Below are 20,272 nucleotides of genomic sequence, written 5' to 3' on the forward strand. Positions count from 1 at the left end.
TCTTGTAGACCAGGCTGGCCTCGAACTCACAGAGATCCACCTGCCTCTGCCTCCCGAGTGCTGGGATTAAAGGCGTGCGCCACCATCGCCCGGCTTCTCACTGAGTTCTAAACAGGACTTGAAATTGCTCTTTAGACCAGACAAGCCCTGAACTTTCAACCTTCCTGTTTCAATGTCTTTAGTAGCTGGGATTCCAGTCCACCGGGCCTGGCTCCCTTAGTTGTTAAATGGCCGCAGAAGGGACTCTCTTGGATTGTCATCACCCAGTCAGTCAGGTCAGCAGGTCTCCAGTGAGGTTGCATCACATGCTGGGGCATGGTGGTTCTGGCAATCCACAGAAAGCAGGCAGTATCTGAAGCCTGCAAATCAGAAGTCAAGATGGATTGGAAATGGCCAGCTTTTCCCACTGCCCTCCTGTATTTCCCAGTTGTGAAGGGCCGAGACTCCGGACCTGGGCAGCCTTCCAGAGCCTCTGGCCATTCTTACATCCCCTGAGGAGGGCTGAGGGCCCTTGATTCTGAGGGGGAAGTGACTGGAAGACATTAGGGTTCTTGTTGGGGGCAGAGGTGACAACATCACAGGAAACTCTGCTGAAGCCTCTCTACCCACAGGATGTGACTTAGGGAGGGCTCATGACAAACAGGCACCAGCCTATGGCCTGAAAATCTGATAGCAGCACCCACACGAACCCATGACAGCCTTTCCCCTCGGAGCCACTGTTACCTACCATCTCTCGTGATTACCAAGGCAAGTGAGGCTGTACCCAAGCTTTGCCCTGGTTTCACTCTGAACCTAGGTTGGGAGGGACGTTGACTTAAGTAACTGTTTTGAGTTTATGCCAAACTTACCTGTTTCAAAACCAGCTTGGCCTCTTAGGGCTGTGGGACCATGGCCCAGCAATCTCACCTCTGAGTGTCAGGGTCCTCATGTGTACAGTGGAGGCAAGAGTAGGGGCCTCTGCCCACGACTGACAGCAGAAATAACTCCCATACAGGGCTGTGTGGGGCTTAGCCACTTATTTTCTTTCTATAATTGTAATTACTGAAATTACTCTTTCTCACACACACCAGGATTTTCCCCTCCCTACTTCTTGCTTCATGTAAGCTGTGGAGCCATGAAGGAAGGCTCCTTGTCATTCCCTGACATGCGGCTTGATTTCCTGAAGCGCTGGCTGGCCCTATGGAGTGCCTTGAAAGGCCTCCCTGGCAGGACCCTTATCACAAAAGGTACTCCTGGGACACCAGGGTCACCAAAACCATTCCTCCTTCCAAGAAGCTTCAAGTCCAGCCAGTACCGGATAAAACTGGAAAGCAATGCTGATCATAGTGATGTCTGGAGACTGAAGCAAGGGGGTTGCCTAGAGTCTAAGGGTCAGCACAGACTACTCAGTGAGCACCAGACCAGCCAGGACTGTATAGCATAACCCTGTGTCAATCAAACAAAACAAGAGGTGGAAACAAACCAAAAGGCTTCCTGCAGCCAGTCCTGGGGAGTGGGGTGCTATGGGGAACCACAGCTCTGAAGGCAGGAGGGCTTGGGAAACCGGTGAACAGAAAGCAGCTTCCAGGGCCACAGCCCAGGAGGTAAAAGCTGGAAGGATCCTGAGTGTCACACTCAGAATTTCGAGACTGTAGTAGGAGACATAAGAGACTTCAGAATGATCTGGAGCACGCTGGAGTGGGGCAGGTGGAGAAGCCAAGCTGGGTGAAGCGAGACTCGGGGTCCATCTTTGGGAGGAAGGGAGAAAACACTGCTTTGCTGGCTTGCATCTGGAGTCTCCTGAGAACAAGATGATGGTGGAGGAGGGTCGGACTAGGTGGGTCCTAGGGTGATCAGTGGGTACCGGCCTGCTTAAGAACCTCTTCATAGCTAAAGTCAGCCTTGCCACGGTGCGGGCTTGAGCAGACAACCTCCGGTAATGGGTTAGTGAACCTTGATCACAGGATTGGTTCAGGAGTCAACTGGAACACCAGCATTTCTCTCTCTCTCTCTCTCTCTCTCTCTCTCTCTCTCTCTCTCTCTTTGTTTTTTCGAAGACAGGGTTTCTCTGTAGCTTTAGAGCCTATCCTGGAACTAGCTCTTGTAGACCAGGCTGGCCTCGAACTCACAGAAATCCGCCTGCCTCTGCCTCCTGAGTGCTGGGATTAAAGGTGTGCGCCACCACCGCCCGGTTATGCCCAGCATTTCTAAAGCACAGGAACAATGTTAACTATTTTTGCGATGACCAACCCAAGACAGACAAGTTCTGGCACAGCTCCACGAAGGAGGATCTTGGGCCTCATCCCTGCCTCCCTGACAACACAAGATCCAGGGTGTAGGCCTGAGCGTTCCTCGCTCTCCTCCTTCAGTGTCGCCGCGCCCCCTGGCGGCTGTCAGTTGCCATGTCAACGGCGGGTGGCTGAGACGACGGAAGGTGGCAGCGGGGCCAGTTCTCTCTTCCCAGGGACTCAGGCCGCTCCCTCGGCACTTTCTGCCTTCGCCTCACCGGGAGCACACTCAGCCCAGGAAGAAGGGGCATTCCGTGGCAGTTGGCATTGGGGGGGGGTAAACTGAGGCACGCGGCAGGGCGCCGCAGGCAGGTGTCTAGTGCAGGGCCCCACCTCCAAAGGCAGAGGAGGGGCTGCTGGCAGTGACGCGCCGAGGGCGGACGCTGGACTGGAAGCGGGTGGGCGGGAGGCGGCGGCGGCAGGTGCGGCCGCGGAGGGTGGGAGGAGGAGGGAGGGGGCGGGCAGAGGGGGGAGGGGAGGCCAGGACGGGCACCTCCCCCTTTATAACGCGCCCCGTCCCGGGCTTTCGGACCGGGCCGCCTCTTCATCGGCTCTTCTCGTCTCTCCCCCTTGCCCGGCTGCCCCGGGCCGGGCTTGGCTAGGGAGCCCCCGCCCTCTCCCCTCCCCAGGCCTTCCTTCCCCCCACCCGCAGCCCGGCGGAGGCGGCGCCGTCGGAGGAGGAGGAGCAGGGCACTGCGGCTGGCCCCGGATCGGGAGCCAGAGCGGCAGCAGCTTCGGCAGCAGCGCGGCCCGGGCCAATGCAGCGGGACGCACCGCCGCGAGCCCCAGCCCCAGCGCCACGGCTCCCTGCGCCCCCGATCGGAGCCGCCAACAGCATTGGCGGCGGAGGCGGAGGCGGGGGCAGTGGCGGCGGCGGAGGCTCCTCTGCAGCTCCGGCTCCCCCTGGCCTCTCGGGAACTACAAGTCCCAGGGGGCCAGGCGGCGGGCGGAGACCGGAAGAGGCGGGCTCGGCACCTCGAGGCCGGAAGTGGCCTTGGAGGCGGAAGTGGCGCGGCCGCGGAGGGGCCTGGAGTGTGGCGGGACCGGGAGCGGCGGGAGCTGCGACTGGGGGTGGCGGCGGTGCGCTGGAGGCGGCCATGGCCAAGCAGTACGACTCTGTGGAATGTCCGTTTTGCGATGAGGTCACCAAATATGAGAAACTTGCCAAGATCGGCCAAGGCACATTCGGGTAAGATTAGGCCGCGTGGAGCCGGGAGCTCAGGACCTATACTTTCCAGGGCAGACGTCGTAATGTCCGGGGCCCGGGTCGAGGTGGCCCGGAAGCTTCTATTTCCCTGGTTGTTGCCTGGTCCCGCTAGGCCGCACCGCAGACCGTCCCAGCCTAACCGAGCGGACTAGCGGGGAGGAGCCTGAGGCCCGGGATGGGGGTGGGGTAGGGCTCCCGAGAGACGCTCAGAATGTGAGCGGAATCACTCCTAGGGGAGAAGCAGGGCCCAAGGGGCGAGCACCGAGGCTGGGGAAAGAGGCGGAAAACACGAGGTGCAGAGTAGCGGCGTACCGGAACCGCAGGCCGCGCCCCGCCGGGTGTCTAGTCTCCTGCTGCCCCTCTTCTTGTGGGGGAGGGGCGGGCCCTGCGGAAATGCCTGATGGGCTCTCTTGGGTCTTTCTCTGTGCCTGCAGGGAAGTGTTTAAAGCCAAGCACCGTCAGACGGGCCAGAAGGTGGCTCTGAAGAAAGTGTTGATGGAGAATGAGAAGGAGGGGGTGAGTGGCCCACTGGGCACGCCTGCCAGACTGGGTTTGCATAGACTGCGGCTCTAAAGGCTTTTGTGCTGATACTATGTTTATGCGTAGTATTCTCTGATTTTCATGTAACAAGGACTTTAGCTTTCCACTTTGAGTTTTAAGTGACAGAGTTTGGCTGGGGCCAAGTGAGGGAGCCTAGACATTGCATGCAGTGCACGTTGACTCTAAAAGTCAAGCGTTTAAAACACCTTTAGCTTAACCTTTGCTTTTTGTTTTGTGTGAAGAAACAATGCGTGCACAGGCCTTTTAAAAGGCGATTAAGTTCAAGCTCTGTTTTGAAAGAGCCGGTGGCGGTGGTGGCGCACGCCTTTAATCCCAGCTCTTGGGAGGCAGAGGCAGGCGGATCTCTGAGTTCGAGGCCAGCCTGGTCTACAGAGTGAGTTCCAGGACAGGCTCCATAGCTACTGAGAAACCCTGACTTGGAGGAACACATGCTGTCCATCCCCAACCATTTAATTAGTAACGAATCATTTTCAATTTATTTTCTCTGTACAGGTGTTTTGTTTTTGTGCCTATGTGTACCACATGCTTGCCTCGTGCCTGAGGCGGTCAGAAAGCTGTGTTGGATCCTTTGGGACTACAGTTAAAAGGTGGTGAGCCACCATGTGGGTGCTGAGATTAAACCGGGATCTTTAAACAGTTATTACATACGTTTTGTTTGTTTGATGTAGGATCTCTGCAAAGCCCCATCTGTTATTGAACTCCCTGTGTGGACCAAACTGGCCTCATACTTAGAGAGATCCAGCTGCCTCTGCTGCGATAGAAGACATGGTCCATCAGGCCTGTGTAGGACTCGGCCAGCCATGATGAGCTTAGGAGGAACAGACCACCCAAAGGAAGTTCTGAACTTCCAACCATTATCACCTGTCAGAGTAGGACTCAGCCACCGATAAGTTTAATGGAGGCCTGAGTCTCAGTAGTTTACTCTGAAGCAATACCTGTTTTCAGGAAGAACCACAAACTGAGATTACCCGAGCACCACCCAAGAACAGACCATCCAAAGGAAATGCCTAACGTTCTAACGGTTGTAGACAGGATCATTTTCTAGCACACACCCATCACTTTTCACCAGGACACCCCCAGACAAATGTCAGCCAACCAGAGGTCCTGAACCTTAGAAATCCCTTACTCCCACCTTTGCTACTAGAAAAACCCAACTCTAACTGAGCTTGGGCTCTCACATCACTCCAGTGTGTTGGACACACAGAGAGTCTGAGTTTGCAAACTTGGGTAGAATAAAGGCTTTTTGCTTTTATATATGGGACTTGGTCTCTTAGTTGGTTTTTGGGGGACTTCATGGATCTGGGGGGTTCTTAACCATTCAGCTATCTCTAGTTCCAAAAAATTCTTCATTTTAACCCACGAGTATTAGTGACAAAGATGTAATCCCTGTTTGGGCTGTTAAAATAAGTTCCTAGCGGGGCATGAATAGAGGCTTATGATCATGATCCCAGCACTCAGGCTGAAGGACAAGGAACGATCACAAACAAGTTCAATCAAGGCCAGCCTGATATAAGTGGTAAAATCTAGCAGCTCTTTGAGATGTTCTCTTTATTTCACTTTGTACTTTGCAGAGGTTGACTGCAGGTCTTTACATTGTGTATATGTGTAATATATCTGTATAACTTTTCTCTCCCTGCCTCTTGAGGCAGGATCTCTGCTGTGTAACCTGGCTGGTCTTGAACTTGGCAGTTCTGCTGTCTGTGACTCCTGGGTAATGGTATTGGATTACAGACAGGAACCATCATACAGAGACCATATTCTCACCTGCCTTTCAGCCGCTGTTCCCTAGTGTAGACTCCCCGTTGACCAGTTCCTTGGTGTATTGCACAGTTTTGACCACTTCCTTTTCTTTCTCCTCCCTAGTTCCCCATCACAGCCTTGCGGGAAATCAAGATTCTACAGCTCTTAAAACATGAGAATGTGGTCAACCTAATTGAGATATGTCGAACCAAAGGTATGTTGTTTGGATCTTAGGAGCAAAGGAAGCCACGGGAGGCTTTGTTTGCGCCCCTGGAGTGGATGTGCTTACATTGCCTCCTCCCAACTCAGATTTACCACACGGCTTTCTCTTTTTTTCCCACTGGGGTTGGTGCTTTTCATGGGCACTCATAGGTGTCTGGGCGGAGGGTTGGGAGTTGACTGTGGAAAAATGAGGTGGGCATAGGTCTTTAACTTTTTCCCCCTGTCTGTTCTGTGTCAGCCTCCCCCTATAACCGATGCAAGGGCAGTATCTATCTGGTGTTTGACTTCTGTGAGCATGACCTTGCTGGGCTGCTGAGTAACGTCTTAGTCAAGTTCACGCTGTCTGAGATCAAGAGGGTGATGCAGATGCTGCTGAATGGCCTCTACTACATCCACAGGAACAAGGTTGGGCTGTGGGGGTAGGCTGGGGTTGCCCCTGTGCTTTGCTCTTAACTGCTTGTGGATGGTGCTAATGGGCCCTCCTGTGTCCCCCTGCAGATCCTGCACAGAGATATGAAGGCTGCCAACGTGCTCATCACCCGGGATGGGGTCCTGAAATTGGCAGATTTTGGGCTGGCCCGTGCATTCAGCCTAGCCAAGAACAGCCAGCCCAACCGCTATACCAACCGAGTGGTGACATTGTGGTACCGGCCCCCGGAGCTGTTGCTCGGTGAGGACTCCCGAGCGGGCAGAGGGGGGCAGGGGCCGGGTACCTACCTGGCCACAGCCTCCATTGCCGGGGCCTCCTGAGTCATAAGCCCAGGGACATTGAGTCTCGGGGAGCCCTCGGGCTTAAAGGACCCTCCTGGTACACTCTTCTTCTCAGGAGAGCGGGACTACGGCCCGCCCATTGACCTCTGGGGTGCAGGGTGCATCATGGCAGAGATGTGGACTCGCAGCCCTATCATGCAGGGCAACACGGAGCAGCACCAGCTTGCCCTCATCAGCCAGCTCTGTGGCTCCATCACCCCCGAGGTACGTAGCCAGGCTGTAGTCCTAGGAGTGCAGGGTTCCAGGTCCCTCTGACCAGTGGTAGAGAGTGAAGTCCTTTGTGGAGAAGAGGCTGGTTGCTGGAGGACCTGCTGTTCCGGGCCTCGTGGGCCTTATCTCTCTACTTAGCCTTTTCTATGGACTTGTCATGTTCATTTCCTGTTGCTGCCACAGTACTGGGCAACAAAAGTGGAAAGATTTGCTTTTGTTCAGGAACTTTAGCCCATGGTTCTGTAGCCTTTGCTTTGCTGCTGAGATGCTGCTAAATGTCATGGTAGAGAGGTCACGGGAGAGCAGAGGTGTGGTCATGGCAATGAGGAAGCAGGAGAGCAGGGACCAGTGCAGCAGCAAACTGGCTTAACACCAAATGATAATCGGCAAGCCTCATAGGGCGTTTTCCCATTTGGCTTCCACCTCCCTGAAGTTTGCACCTCCAGCTCGGGGTCAAGCAAGCCTTCAGTGCAGTTTGAAGCTTTTCTTGTTGGATAGGAATGTGCCTAGCAGGGGCTGGTGCATTTATTCCAGGTGACTTGTATAAGTGCCCAGATGCTAGGAGTGTGTCATGTCTGGTTTGACAACTGTTTTCATCTTGAAGGCATCTGATTCTTCGTTTGGGGGGGTGGCGTAGGCAGGGAGCATGTGGAAGAAGTTGTTTTAGCAAATCCATACCTCTGGTGTTTTATATGATCATTCTTACTCCAACTCCATTCTCTCCTTGACACCTCTCTCAGGTGTGGCCGAACGTGGACAAGTATGAACTCTTTGAGAAGTTGGAACTGGTCAAGGGCCAGAAGCGGAAGGTGAAGGACCGCCTGAAGGCCTATGTGCGCGACCCCTATGCTCTGGACCTCATTGACAAGCTGCTGGTGCTGGACCCTGCACAGCGGATTGACAGTGATGATGCCCTCAACCACGACTTCTTCTGGTCAGACCCCATGCCCTCGGACCTGAAGGGCATGCTCTCTACCCACCTGACGTCTATGTTTGAGTACCTGGCACCACCACGACGGAAGGGCAGCCAGATCACCCAGCAGTCTACCAACCAGAGTCGAAATCCAGCTACTACCAACCAGACAGAATTTGAGCGTGTCTTCTGAGGCGGGCGCTAGTGTGTTTATGTTGGTGGTGGATTATGACTTGCGTGGGACATGTGACATGATGGGACGTTTGAGATTTTTCTCCTCCAGGACTTACTCCCCACCCTGGGCAGTGGAACAGATGCCTGAGTGGACCGGAGTGGAGCATTGACCTGGAGGGTGCCAGGGCCAGCCTTGCTTGCGCCTCTCTGGAGAGTCTCAGTGTGGACAAGAAGTGAGGTGGGAGAGGCTTACCCACTGTGACTTTCTAAGATCTTCTTGCACAATGGGAGGAGGACACAGGCCGCTCACCATTCCCAGCCCTGCCTGGGGATGAGAAATTTGAGGGACAGAGGCACCTCAGAAATGGGCTAGTTTTAGCACAGACCTCAGGAGCATGGGGCTGCTGAGAACTATTAGTTTCTTCAAAAGGAGAATTTTATTGTGTGTTCAGTTCAGAGACATTCCTGGATGCAGTTTGATTGGTTAAAATTAAAAGTTGATTTTTTTTTCCACGAAGAGGTTGTATTTTCTGCATTTAGGCCCCCAGCTCTTATCCTGGGACGCTGTCAGCCTTGATTCTGTAGATCATTCTTGTTTTCCTTTCCTGAGTACCTTCCACCCCCCAGAAGACAGATCCATGGTACCCCATTGTCCCATGAGCTACAGTGATTGTGAGCAGCTGGGCCAGGGCTGCTTTGGCTATAAATTCTCAGACTTAACTCAATGAGCAAGACACTGCAGACTTTTAAATCCCTGGAATGACAGAGGAGTGATGTTGCTACAGGGCTTGTTTCATGTCTGGGGACACAGGAAGGCTGGCCTTCATCTCCCTGGAACTCATGCTCCAGTAGGTTCAGACTACTCTAGAGTAGGTTCTAGATTAAAAAAGTGAAGAGCTGGGCTGGAGAGATGGCTCAGGTTAAGAGCACTGGCTGCTCTTCTAGAGATCCTGAGTTCAATTCCCAGTAACCACATGGTGGCTCACAACCATCCGTAAGGAGATCTGGTGCCCTCTTCTGGCCTGCAGGGATACATGCTGGCAGAACACTGCATACGTAATAAAAAAATAAATATTAAAAAAAAAAAAAGTGAAGAGCTGGGGAGATGGCTCAGTCCGTGAAGCCATCAACTGTGAGAGCCCGAGGTAGAGCCAGCACCTCCTACATGAAACACTGTTCTTACCAGTGACCGAAGCACTGAGGGGAGGGTGGGGGGTTTGCTGGCCAGTCAAGTTGAGTCAGGAATTTCCAGGTTCAGTGAGAGACTCTCAAAAGCAGTTGAGGAGGTTACCTGTCAGCCTCCGGTCTCTACACACTAGCACACACATTGCACACACACCCACAAGCTTCAGTGTGAACATACGTATCCACTATACACATGTTACCAAAATGTAGAATGAGAAGAAGTATCGAACCACGGAGTAGAAGCAAAAGCCTCATGCTGGTGAGGCTGGAGCAGACACAATGGCCAGGGCCACAGCCTTCTGAACTCATGTAAGTGTTTGGCTCTGTCCACCCATGTGTCTGTTTCCTCATTTGCTTAATGTTTTTCCTACATGGTAAAGCAGAAAGCAGGCCTTAACTCTGAGCTGGGCTGCTGAACAGCTCATGCCCTGAGTTCTAGATCAGCAACCCACGCGGTGGAAGAACTGATTCCCGCAGGCTGCAGGTTGTCTCTGACCTTCAGGTAATGCTGTGATGGACACACAACCTACGCACACATGGAAGTTTTTGTAAAATCCCTGAAGCAGGTGGCTCCAAGCTTCCCCCTAGGGAGGGAGGAGCTGGGCCTGCTCCATCATCCACCCCTATGCCCCATGTGATATGAGTGTTACTGTCTGTGGAGGGAGACGTAGGTCTTTCCAGCCCTGTGTGCTAGTGTGGCACATACAAGACTGAGCTAGGGAAGCACTAGGAGAGTCCTGGACCTACAAGGCCTCTTCTCTAGTGGTCACGGTTGTTCATTCCCATGCTGCACCTGCACTCCCTTGTCTTGCTCCATTAATCTCTGCCAAGGAGGACAAGAGGGGAGGTGGAGCCAGTCTCATCTGGGCAGGAAGGCCAACCCCAGCACTGGGCCTTCTCCCAGATATCCCTCCCTTCCAGCCTGTCCCCTCCTACTGCTCACCTTTAACCTCCACGTAGTTGTTATTTAACCCACAAGGGGAGTCCAGCTCAATCTGTAGTGGAGACACCAACCAGAACAGCCCAGGAAGGTCACTGGGCTAAGCTCAGGGTGGAGGCAGGAACCCACCCCTGGTGGAGAGACTTAAGAGGCCTCGGGAATCTCCCAGAAGGGCCTGCAGTCCCACTACAGCTGGGTAGAGCTGGCTCGGCCAGAGGCCCCTCTGTGAGTCACCTGGATCAGGGAACCGAGTGATGAAAACAGCCAGATGCCTGCTCTGGCCTATAGCTGAGAAGTGGTGGGAAGCGACCATGGCGTGGAAAGGTCCACCTAGGAGTGCTCATGCCCATGAAGCTAAAACCGCTTCCTTTCAGGTAGGAGATCCCAGGAACCTCCTTGTTGCCTTGTCTTGCTTGCTTGTGGATAAAAAGGCCTCCAGGCTGAAGGATAGTAATCACTGCAGCCCCCAGGGAAAGGCCAAGTCACCAGGCGCTCTCTCCTAAGCCCATGTTGTTAGGAAACCCACTCACTGCATAGCTCATCTCTCTCCAGGAACCCTCAGAAACCCTACCCAGTGTATCACCAGGTGAAACTGGGGTCTCGGGGTCTCAGGGCCTTGGGAGCAGACTAGTAACACCTGTTTTAAGACACCCAAGGCCAGATCCTCGCTGAACAGGTGACTGCTGTGACCTAACAGCAAGGAGCAGGTGGGGCAGGAGTCGGGTAGGGCCCGGGGTGGAGCCTGGTTGACTCCCTATAAGTGACTAAGTCCCTGCTGCTGTAGGCCTTTGTCATCTTCCCTGGATAATGGGGCTCAGAACAGGAACAATCATGTGGGCTAAATGAGACACACGCACTCATCCAGAGCAGTGCTAGGTCTAGAAAGCTTGCAGCCAGGCGGTGGTGGCACACACCTTTAACCCCAGCACTCAGGAGGCAGAGGCAGAGGCAGAGGCAGGTGCATCTCTGTGAGTTCAAGGCCTGCCTGGTCTAGAGAGGGATTTCCAGGACAGCCAGGGCTACACAGAGAAACCCTGTCTGAAAAAACAAAAATAAAGTGCAGGCCAGTGCAGGGTAAACTGACCAAACAGGCCACACTATAGCTTCTACAACAAGGTTCTTCTCTCTGTTTGCTTCTGTTTGGTTTGGTTTGCCTTTTAGTTTTTCTTTTTAATTTCATTTCATTTGGTGCGGGGGGAGATTGCAAGAACAGAGGGCAGATGTGAGGATCTGGAAGATAAATGGGATTGGAAAGTATGATGAAAAATCCATAAAGAATCAATAAAAGTTAAAAAAAATGGCGCGGGCCAGGGATTCAGGGATGGTACTTTGCCTCCCAGCCTCCCTCCCCTCCCCGGAACTCACTCTGCCAACCAGGCTGGCCTGAACTCACAGAGATGGGCCTGCCTCTGCCTCCCTAGTGCTATGGGTTAAGTAGTCTTCAGTGCAGGTACTGAAACCGCTGAATCATTTCCCCTGGCCCAGAGAAGTATTTCTTTTGAAATGGTAATACAACCACATGTTTCAAAATCCCAAAGGTACAAAAGGTTGACTTCAAAGGGAATGAATGCCCTGCAGTGTCACCTTTGAATGTTCCAGGGCAGAGGGACAGACCAATGCGAAGACCCCAGAATCCATCATTTCCTGTGTGAGCCTGGGCCGGTACCTCTCGTACCTCAGTTTGCTACTCTGTGTAGTGAGGATGATCGTCATGCTGTCTGGGCTGCTAAAGGATTAAGCCATTGGTGCCCAGTGATCGCTGAGAGGGACCAGCAGCAAAAGGGGCCTGGGGGATGGTCCAAGTCGTGAGGATGCAGAGCTTGGAGTTTATCCTAAGGGCTGTGACCCTACAAGAACTGAACTACCCTGAGAATGAGAACTTTCGGGGGGCAGAGGACAGGCAGCAAGAGGACTGTCAGATAGACCTGGGAGGGAAAGGATGGACTCTGGAGTCTTTGAGGGAGAAGGGAGCCTGGAGATGGGTGGGGCTTGGCATAGGAACCCAGGGTGAGACCTGGCTGTGGCTCTGAGTGGCTCCACAGAGAGAGGGTTTTCAGCTGGGTTGGCCTGGGCCAGTTTGAGCATGCTTCTGCAATTCCATGAGTAGATACTGCGGCTATTGTGGGTAAGAGGCCAGGAGGCTGATAGACAGTCATGTCTGTGGCATGGTGAAGTTATCACAGGGAACATAGGATACCAGTGTGGCAGAGAGGCCTGAAATGCCAAAGAACAGAGTGAGGCCAGCAAACTGGACCCTTAGGACAGGAAGGAGAGCAGGTGGCTGCAAGCCCACAGAAAAGGGGGCTTCATGTGGCATATTTACTCACGTCACCTGCTCTCTGAGATGAGGCACAGTGTGCCAGTTGTCTCCTCCAGATGTTCTAGAAGGCCTGATTGCAGGACCAATGGAAGTCCGTTTTTCAGTTAATGGTTGCTGAGGGAGGGGAAGCAGTTTCTTCAGCCCTGCAGCCATGGCTCCTGGAACATCATGTTCCCGTAAATAACCTTAGTTAAACTCTCTGGTCACCAAAATAAATAAATACATAAATAAAAATGTAAGGATGTGAGGGCTGGAGAGACGGCTCACTGGTTGAGAGCGCTGGCTGCTCTTCCAGAGATTCTGGGTTTGAGTCCCAGGACCCACATGCAGCCTGCAATCATTTGTGGCTACAGGAGAGTTCCCTCTTCTGATTTCCTTGGGCACCAGGTCCATGCGCAGTACATAGACATACATGCAGGCAAAACAGCCAGACACATAAAATAATATTTCAAAAGATTAAGGAGATGAGAGTAGAAGGGGCTTAGGTTGGAAGAGGGGGTGGAGAACCGGGAGTTAGGGGGACAAGAGGATAGAGAGGATGATAAAATACATTATACACATGTTTAGAGATGTCATAATGAAACCCATTATGTATAGTTAACATGATAATAAAGGGCTTGTTTTTGATTTAAAGGCCTCTTTGCCCTCCTCTGAAACAAATTGAGTCAGGTGTGGAGCCTCCTTATCATCTAAGTATTGGAGATGGAGGCCAGCCTGGGCTACATGGGACCGCATCTCATAACAGAACAATAGCAAACCAGTTAACTCCTGGCCATGGCAAAGTTAGGCTCTGACCCTTAGAGGGGGGCCTGCCAGTGGAGCTCTTTAAGGATGGGGTCTCTGTAGGTCATTGGTGTAGATGTTAGAACATGGAGGATCCTTCTCTGTGCCAGGGGGTACAGAGATGCACCCAACCCCACTTCGGAATGCTAGGCTTCTGCACCACTTGCTGATAAGTTTGGAAGTCCTTGTTCTTTGTAGCAGCCCAGGTGTAGAGACCCCGGTGAGGAAAAGGTGGCTGGACCTCCTCCTGTAGATCTCATCCTGCTGTGGAGGAAAGAGATCAGAGACAGGGCAACTTTCCTAGAGTCCCACAGCAAGCCCAGGAACTCCAGGGAGAGCCTGGGGAACAGACAGGTAGATGACGGGAGGAGCAAGTCTGTGTTCTGGGTGTGCTCATTAATGTCTCTGAGCCTCAACTTCTCCCCCTATAGAATGAGGACAGTCTAGCTCACAGGAGGTTCTGAGGCAGCTGATGTCAACCACAGGGAAAGGGCCAGCACTGTGCCGTGAGAATACGAGGAGGCCCCTGGAGTGAGTGGACTGGTTCTGCCTCCCGTTGGGCCCAACAACATGGTATGTTTGACTTAGCCATTGTACGTCTTAGTCTTAGGTTTGCTCACATGTGGCAGAAATAGGGACAGTAAGTGATGCTATTACGTCATTGCATGGGACAGCAAAATCTAGGAAATAGCCTTAACATCAGCCCACAGGAAACTAGTCAAGGATGCAACAGTGTTTGCACACCTGGAGTATTCCACAGCTCAGAAAACCAATCAGCCACAGGGCATCTCATACCAGCGCAGTCCGGAAGAAAGGCCTGGTAGAAAGCCTAGTGGATGGGCTAGCATGATGGCCCCCCAAGCTGAAGAACCTGAGTTCAATCCCCAGGTCCCACAGGGTGGAAGGAGGGAGCCACCTCCTGCAAGTTCTCTGACCTCCACAGACATATGGCATGCAAGTGTGTATGCCAACCCTAGCACCAGGGAGGAGAAGGTAAGGAAGCTATATGGTATGGAGTCGCCTGCACAGGGTTGATGGCTGTCTGTGAACCTGAAGTTAAAGGCTGGGGATAAGCTCAGTTGGCAGTGTGCTTGCCTAGTGTGCACAGAGCCTCGGGGGCATGATCTCTAGCACTTGATAAACTGGATATGATAGTGTCGCATGCCTGTGAACCCAGCACTTTTTAGGTGGAAGAGGAGGAACAGGAGTTCAAGGGCAGCTTTAATACTTGGAGACTTAAAGGCCAGTATGGGATATATGAGACCTATCCCAAAATAATAAACAAATGGAAGCCAGGCGATGGTGGCGCACGCCTTTAATCCCAGCACTCGGGAGGCAGAGCAGGTGGATCTCTGTGAGTTCGAGACCAGCCTGGTCTACAGAGCTAGTTCCAGGACTGGCTCCAAAGCCACAGAGAAACCCTGTCTCGAAAAACCAAAAAGAAAAAATAAATAAACAAATGGAAAGTCATAAAAACCGCCCTTGGGGACAGCAGAGCATATACAGGTCCAAGGCAGAGGGGGCATGCTCAAGGCCCAGGCATACCACTTATAATTCCCTGTTACAACTGGAATAATACTGGGACATTTAGATCCACGGAATTGCCAGCGCTTTGTCCTCCATGTCTGCATTTCTGTTTCCAGTTAGAGCTGATGTCTACAGTGCAGATGCTCTAATGCTCTAATCCCAGCTCCTCTATTGCTTTGTCATGGCAAACACAATAGAAACTGGAGTTGGAGAGATGACTCAGCAGCTAAGAGCACTGGCAGCTCTTCCAGAGGATCTGGGTTTGGTACGCAGCACCCACACGGCAGCTCTTAACCACCTGGAATTCCAGTCCAGGGAACAGGCTAAACAACAGTCGACCAAACAAAGAAAACAAGAGGGGAAGGAAACTCACTAAGCAGGATTTGTAGCCGAGCAGGGAGCAGGGCTTTCCACCCTACCCCACAGAAGACATCCTCCCTTGGGTGCTGCAAACTTCTCTGTTGTTTTTGTTTTGTTTTGTTTCTCGGCAGCTTTGGAGCCTGTCCTGGAACTAGCTCTGGAGACCAGGCTGGCCTCAAACTCACAGAGATCTGCCTGCTTCTGCTTCTGTCTCTCGAGTACAGTGCTGGGATTAAAGGTGTGCACTACTACCTGGCTTTTAATTATTTATTTTTCTTTTTTAGTGTATTGATGTCTGTCCTGGAACTCTGTAGAGCAATCTGTTCTCAAACTCAGAGATCCACCTGCCTCTGCCTCCCCAGTGCTGGGATTAAAGGCGTGCACCGCCACCACTCAGCTGGAGCCCGCCTCTTAATCACATTTCCCAAGGCACAAAGTACTTTTTTTTGGGGGGGGGAGTGTTTCAAGACAGGATTTCTCTCACTGAGATCCACCCGTCTCTGTGTCTGGAATGCTGGGATTCAAGGTGTGTGTTACCACTGCCTGGCTGAGACCTTTTATTAAAACAACCAAATAAACCCTTGGAGGACTGGGCAGTGGCAGGTTGCTTGCCCAGTGTGCATGAGGCTCTGGATTAGATCCCATAGGCTGTCAAACCAGGTGTGGTGCTACAGGCCTGGCAGCCCAGTACTGGAATCTCAGCCCCTGGAGCGTGGAGGCAGGAGGATCAAGAGTTTATAGTTATCTTTTGCTGCATGGAGAATTTGAGAGTAGCCTGGCCCAGCTATGGTGTCTCAAGTCCACCGGAGTTATAGACTGAAACCCCATAGAAAAAAGCATAGAGAGGAAAAGTGGACCAATAACTTCAACACTAATCCAGCACTCGGGAGACCAGTGCAAATTGATCTCCGTGAGGCTGAGGCCAGCAGCATGTTCAGAGAGCCAAGTCCAGACTCCTCCCCAAACATTCTTGTTTATTTAACAAGAGACAATCTCTGCCCAATATAGGAAAGTGGAAGGTATTGAAAACCCGCCCCCCCCCTTCGAAGGGAAGCTTTCTCTCCAGTGCTTTCCACAATCTGAAAGGGGCCTCCACACCCACAATTAGGTGAAATTACTCTCCATTGTGAGGGAGTTTACCAAGTGCTAATCCGATCATTCTCCTCTCCCTGAAGCCGTTTTAATTTTAGCCAGCAGAATTTACTTGTTTTTAAAAATCTTTGCCAGCTTACCCGCCTGTGCACTACAGTGTATGCCTGCGTGTCTGGTGATTTTGGAGGCCAGAAGTGGGCATCGGATCCCCAGCTGTGAGCCGCAGCGTGGGTCCTGGGACTTGAGCCTTGATTTAACTCGAACCTTGGGACTCTGGAAAAGCAGTCAGTGCTCTTAACCACTCCAGCCCTAATACAAATTCTATACAGGGCTCCAAGGCCCTGCAGGACTGAGCATCCAGTGAGCCACGGTCCCTTTCTTAGCCTGGGGACCCTCCTGCACTCTGCAAGCTTCAGCAGAGGTGTCATTCCTCCCGAAAGTCTTCCTAAGTTTCTCAAAGTGCCTTAAGGGCCCCGGGAGAGGTGTCAGATTCCTGATCGTAAGGCCACACTGTGCCTGAGCCGGGACATTTCGGTGCTGGGAATTGATGTCCACCGGCGTCGGCCAACTCTGTAATTCTATCCCAGCTCAGAGCTGGCCTGGCCGGGAGCAGGGGCTGAGGGCTGCTGGCTGGGAGCGGCTATTTTGGGATATGTGGCAAAGTCCTTAAGACCTGCGCATAGAACTTTGGAGGGTGGCGACGAAAAGAGCGCGCAGTCCCTTTAAGGTCGCCTTCTATGGAACCCCACTATACCCGGCCCTCCCAAGCGGTGCGCCCCTCAGAAGCATGGCGAAAGCAGCACACTGCCCGGCAATCTGCCCCTCACCAATATGGCCGCATAAGGCACCGATTCTCATTGGTCCGGAGGCCCTGAGAGTCTCTGATTGGTGGATCTCAGAGGCGCGTCAGGGCGGGGCGGGGTGGGGCGGGGCGAAGCGGGGCGGCACCGGCCCAGGCCTAGTTTGCAGTGGCATCGGGATTATGTCGCCGGCGCGGAGCCACCTGCGCTCGGCTCTGTCCCTGGCAGCTGTTTCTGCGCGTGGTACAACGACCGAGGGCACGGCGCGGAGGTGGTTGAGTGCGTGGCCCGCGCCGCAGGAGCCCAGCATGGAGTATCAGGTTTCTGACCCGCGGTGGGGCGAACGGTCGCGTACTGACACGTGGGCTAGACCCGAGCCGCGTTCCGCGCTCCGCCAGCTGCTAGGGGCATCCGAGCTTGAAGTTGCGGGGTTCGGGAGGCGGTGACATCCCGGAGTCCAGGGGAGGTGACGGGAACCAGAAAGTTAGGCTCAGGTGGCCGGATCTGGGAATTCTGTGTCGCGCATTGCAGAGGGAAGGGGCGCTGGTGATTACACCGGGACTCCCAGAGTCTAAATTGAGTTTTAGAAGTTCCAGTGACCCCAGACTCTGCACTGGCAGTGCGAGATGCGGGGGAAGGGAGGAGTTCTGCAGTCCAGAGTGGAAATACCCAGGAGGATCTGGAGTTGAAGTCTCCAGGACTTGAAGACTAGGAATCCAAGTGTTCAGAACTGGCTGGCGGACAGGCAGGAAAAGAGACAATACAGAGACCCAAGAGGCGGAAAACAGAAAATGTCTGTAGATTGCTGTGCCAAGGGCCAATTGTCAATGACCAGAACTTGATGTTAGCCAGGCAGGTGCCACCGGTTTGAGAGCGCTGAGGTTTCCAGCCAAGCGGTGAGGCTAAGAGGGCAGGCCACTCGGGTCTGATGCCTGAGGGGACCTACCTAAGCACAGGCTTCTCAGAATGTAGATGTAATTGGAACATACACATGACTGGATTCAAATCTTCATACTGCTCATTTAGACCTCCCCATTTATTTTCTGTTCCCACTCCCGTCCTCCAAAGCCATCTCCCCAGAGGCCATACCCACCTCCAGTTCTGCCTGATGACCTGGGCACATCTTCCCTCCCTTGGTACCTCCTCTTTCAGATTTAATTGCTTTCCTCATCTTGTCTCGGGGTTAGAAGGCGGAACTCCAGAGTCTTACGGAATCCCAGAATTCCAAGTCTCTAGATGTCCGTGGTCCTTGCTCCAGCCCAATGGATGTCCAGTGTAGTGGTAGAATGAATAAGGGCAGAGGCCCAGGGGTTATGAGAGTGAAGGCTGAGGGGATAGAGGCTTGGGAAGGCAGCCCAGGAAATGAAGGTCCGTTAATCTTGCTAGCTTTACCTGGCACTCCTTGGGTGGGGCCAGCCTGCCCCAGGCTCCTGCCTTTGCCAGAACTGGAAACATGCCCAGGTTCTCTCCCTACCAAGTAAGTGTAGACCAAGGCAACGGGGCAGGTGTAACAGGCCTATCGCCCTGGCTTTGCCTCTGGTGGGCTGAGCACCTATGTCATTAAGGACCCTCACTGAACTACGACTATGGTTGCCAGGATGCCGTACGCATGCTCAACACTCTGCAGACCAATGCCAGCTACCTGGAGCAGGTAAAGCGTCAACGGGGTGACCCTCAGGCGCAGCTGGAAGCCATGGAGGTGTACCTGGCACGGAGTGGGCTGCAGGTAAGGTAGTAGATACTGTGACACTTCTACCCCATCGCTTGGCAGCCCTGTGACTGAGGCAGGAACCTTTCTGTCTGTTGTAGGTGGAGGACTTGAACCAGCTAAACATTATCCACGTCACGGGGACCAAAGGAAAGGTAAGGAAAGTAACCCAAGAGGAGTCCATATGGTGGACTCGTGCCCGTCCACAAGTAGAGACTTAGGGTGTCTTGTCAGGGTCTCTATTGCTGTGAGGAAGCACCATGACCAAAAGCAACTTGGGGAGGAGAGGGTTTATTTCGCTCCCAGTTCCATATAACAGTTCATCGTCAAAAGCCGTGAGAACCGAACTCAAGCAGGGCAGGGACTTGGAGGCGGGAGCTGATGCAGAGGCCATGGAGGGTGCTGCTTACCGGCTTGCTCCTCATGGCTTGCTCAGCCTGCTTTCTTAACCCAGGACCACCAGTCCAGGGGTGACCCCACCCACAATGGGCTGGACCTCCCCCATCAATCACTAATTAAGAAAATGCCCCATAGGCTTACCTAAAGCCTGGTCTTAGTATTTTTTCTCAGTTGAGGTTCCCTCCTCTCAGATGACTCGCTTATGTGAAGGTAACATAAAACTATAAAACTGTTTAGCACCTAGGGGAAGAAGTTTATTTGGCTGTGAGTCCTAGGGGATATGATCCACCATGGCAGGAGATAGCATCGCACCGTTAGTCAGGAAGTAATGGATGCTGGTGTTGGGCTTGCCTTAGCAACCCTGTCTAGACACTTCTTCACAGACCTGCCCATAAACAGCTGAGCGCTGCCAAGTTGACAATCAGTGTTAACCTTCACTTCACCCCACCCAACACTTTCTAGGGCTCCACCTGTGCCTTCGCTGAACGCATCCTGCGGAATTATGGCCTGAAGACAGGCTTCTTTAGGTACTCCTGCACTCTTGGGGCTGGGGGATGTGTCTCTTAGCTCTGCAGAGGGCTGTGGTACCAGAGCCAAGGTCAGCCTGTCTGTCTCTCTGCCAGGATTTATCCATTCAGTCAACATTAAATCTACATGGCCCTTGTTGGCCTGCTAATAGCAGCCACCAATTTCCTAAGGGAAACAATGGAGGGAAAGTGACAGTATCTTGAAGGGGTGACCTAAGTACCTGGCTGGAAGTGTCAGATGACCTTTTATTAATTTAATTTTGCATGTAATTTCTACTTTTGCTTTTGTAATTTTTTAATATTTTTATTTTATGTGTATAGGCTTTACATGTGTGCCCAGTAGAACTGGAATTGCAGAGGGTTCTGAGACACATGTAGGTGCTGGGGTAGAGCCCAGGCTGGCCCAGAACTCAGGCCTTACCCCAGGCTGGCTTAGAGGTCCTGCTGGATTTACATGGGTGAGCCACCACACCCAGCTACTTGTTGCTTGCTTTTTTTTTTTTTTTTTTTTTGGTTTTTCGAGACAGGGTTTCTCTGTGGCTGGAGCCTGTCTTGGAACTAGCTCT

At 52.8% G+C, this 20,272-nt stretch overlaps 2 protein-coding genes across 3 annotated transcripts in view; both read left to right on the forward strand.

The window, feature by feature from the left end:
* The first annotated feature begins 2,774 nt into the window (after positions 1 to 2,774).
* On the forward strand, positions 2,775 to 8,575 carry Cdk9 (cyclin dependent kinase 9). Its single transcript, XM_005346041.3, has 7 exons — positions 2,775 to 3,456; positions 3,909 to 3,990; positions 5,899 to 5,989; positions 6,236 to 6,402; positions 6,496 to 6,667; positions 6,824 to 6,972; positions 7,719 to 8,575. Exons 1-7 carry the CDS (start codon positions 3,026 to 3,028, stop codon positions 8,082 to 8,084), a joined length of 1,458 nt encoding a protein of 485 aa, XP_005346098.1. The 5' UTR covers positions 2,775 to 3,025; the 3' UTR covers positions 8,085 to 8,575.
* A 1,685-nt stretch (positions 8,576 to 10,260) lies between these two features.
* Positions 10,261 to 20,272, forward strand: part of Fpgs (folylpolyglutamate synthase) — a 19,134-nt gene continuing 9,122 nt past the window's right edge. Inside the window, exons 1-4 of one of the 2 annotated variants that reach the window (XM_013355650.2) lie at positions 10,261 to 10,564; positions 18,670 to 18,798; positions 18,882 to 18,935; positions 19,642 to 19,706. In XM_013355650.2, the coding sequence (XP_013211104.1) occupies positions 10,445 to 10,564; positions 18,670 to 18,798; positions 18,882 to 18,935; positions 19,642 to 19,706 (368 nt within the window). In that variant the 5' untranslated portion in view covers positions 10,261 to 10,444. Of the gene's footprint in view, positions 10,565 to 17,241; positions 17,393 to 18,669; positions 18,799 to 18,881; positions 18,936 to 19,641; positions 19,707 to 20,272 lie in introns of those variants that run through there. The other variant, XM_005346042.2, reaches the window with a different exon arrangement.

This window comes from Microtus ochrogaster, chromosome 4 (assembly GCF_000317375.1).
Source record: "Microtus ochrogaster isolate Prairie Vole_2 chromosome 4, MicOch1.0, whole genome shotgun sequence".
NCBI classification, from domain to species: domain Eukaryota; kingdom Metazoa; phylum Chordata; class Mammalia; order Rodentia; family Cricetidae; genus Microtus; species Microtus ochrogaster.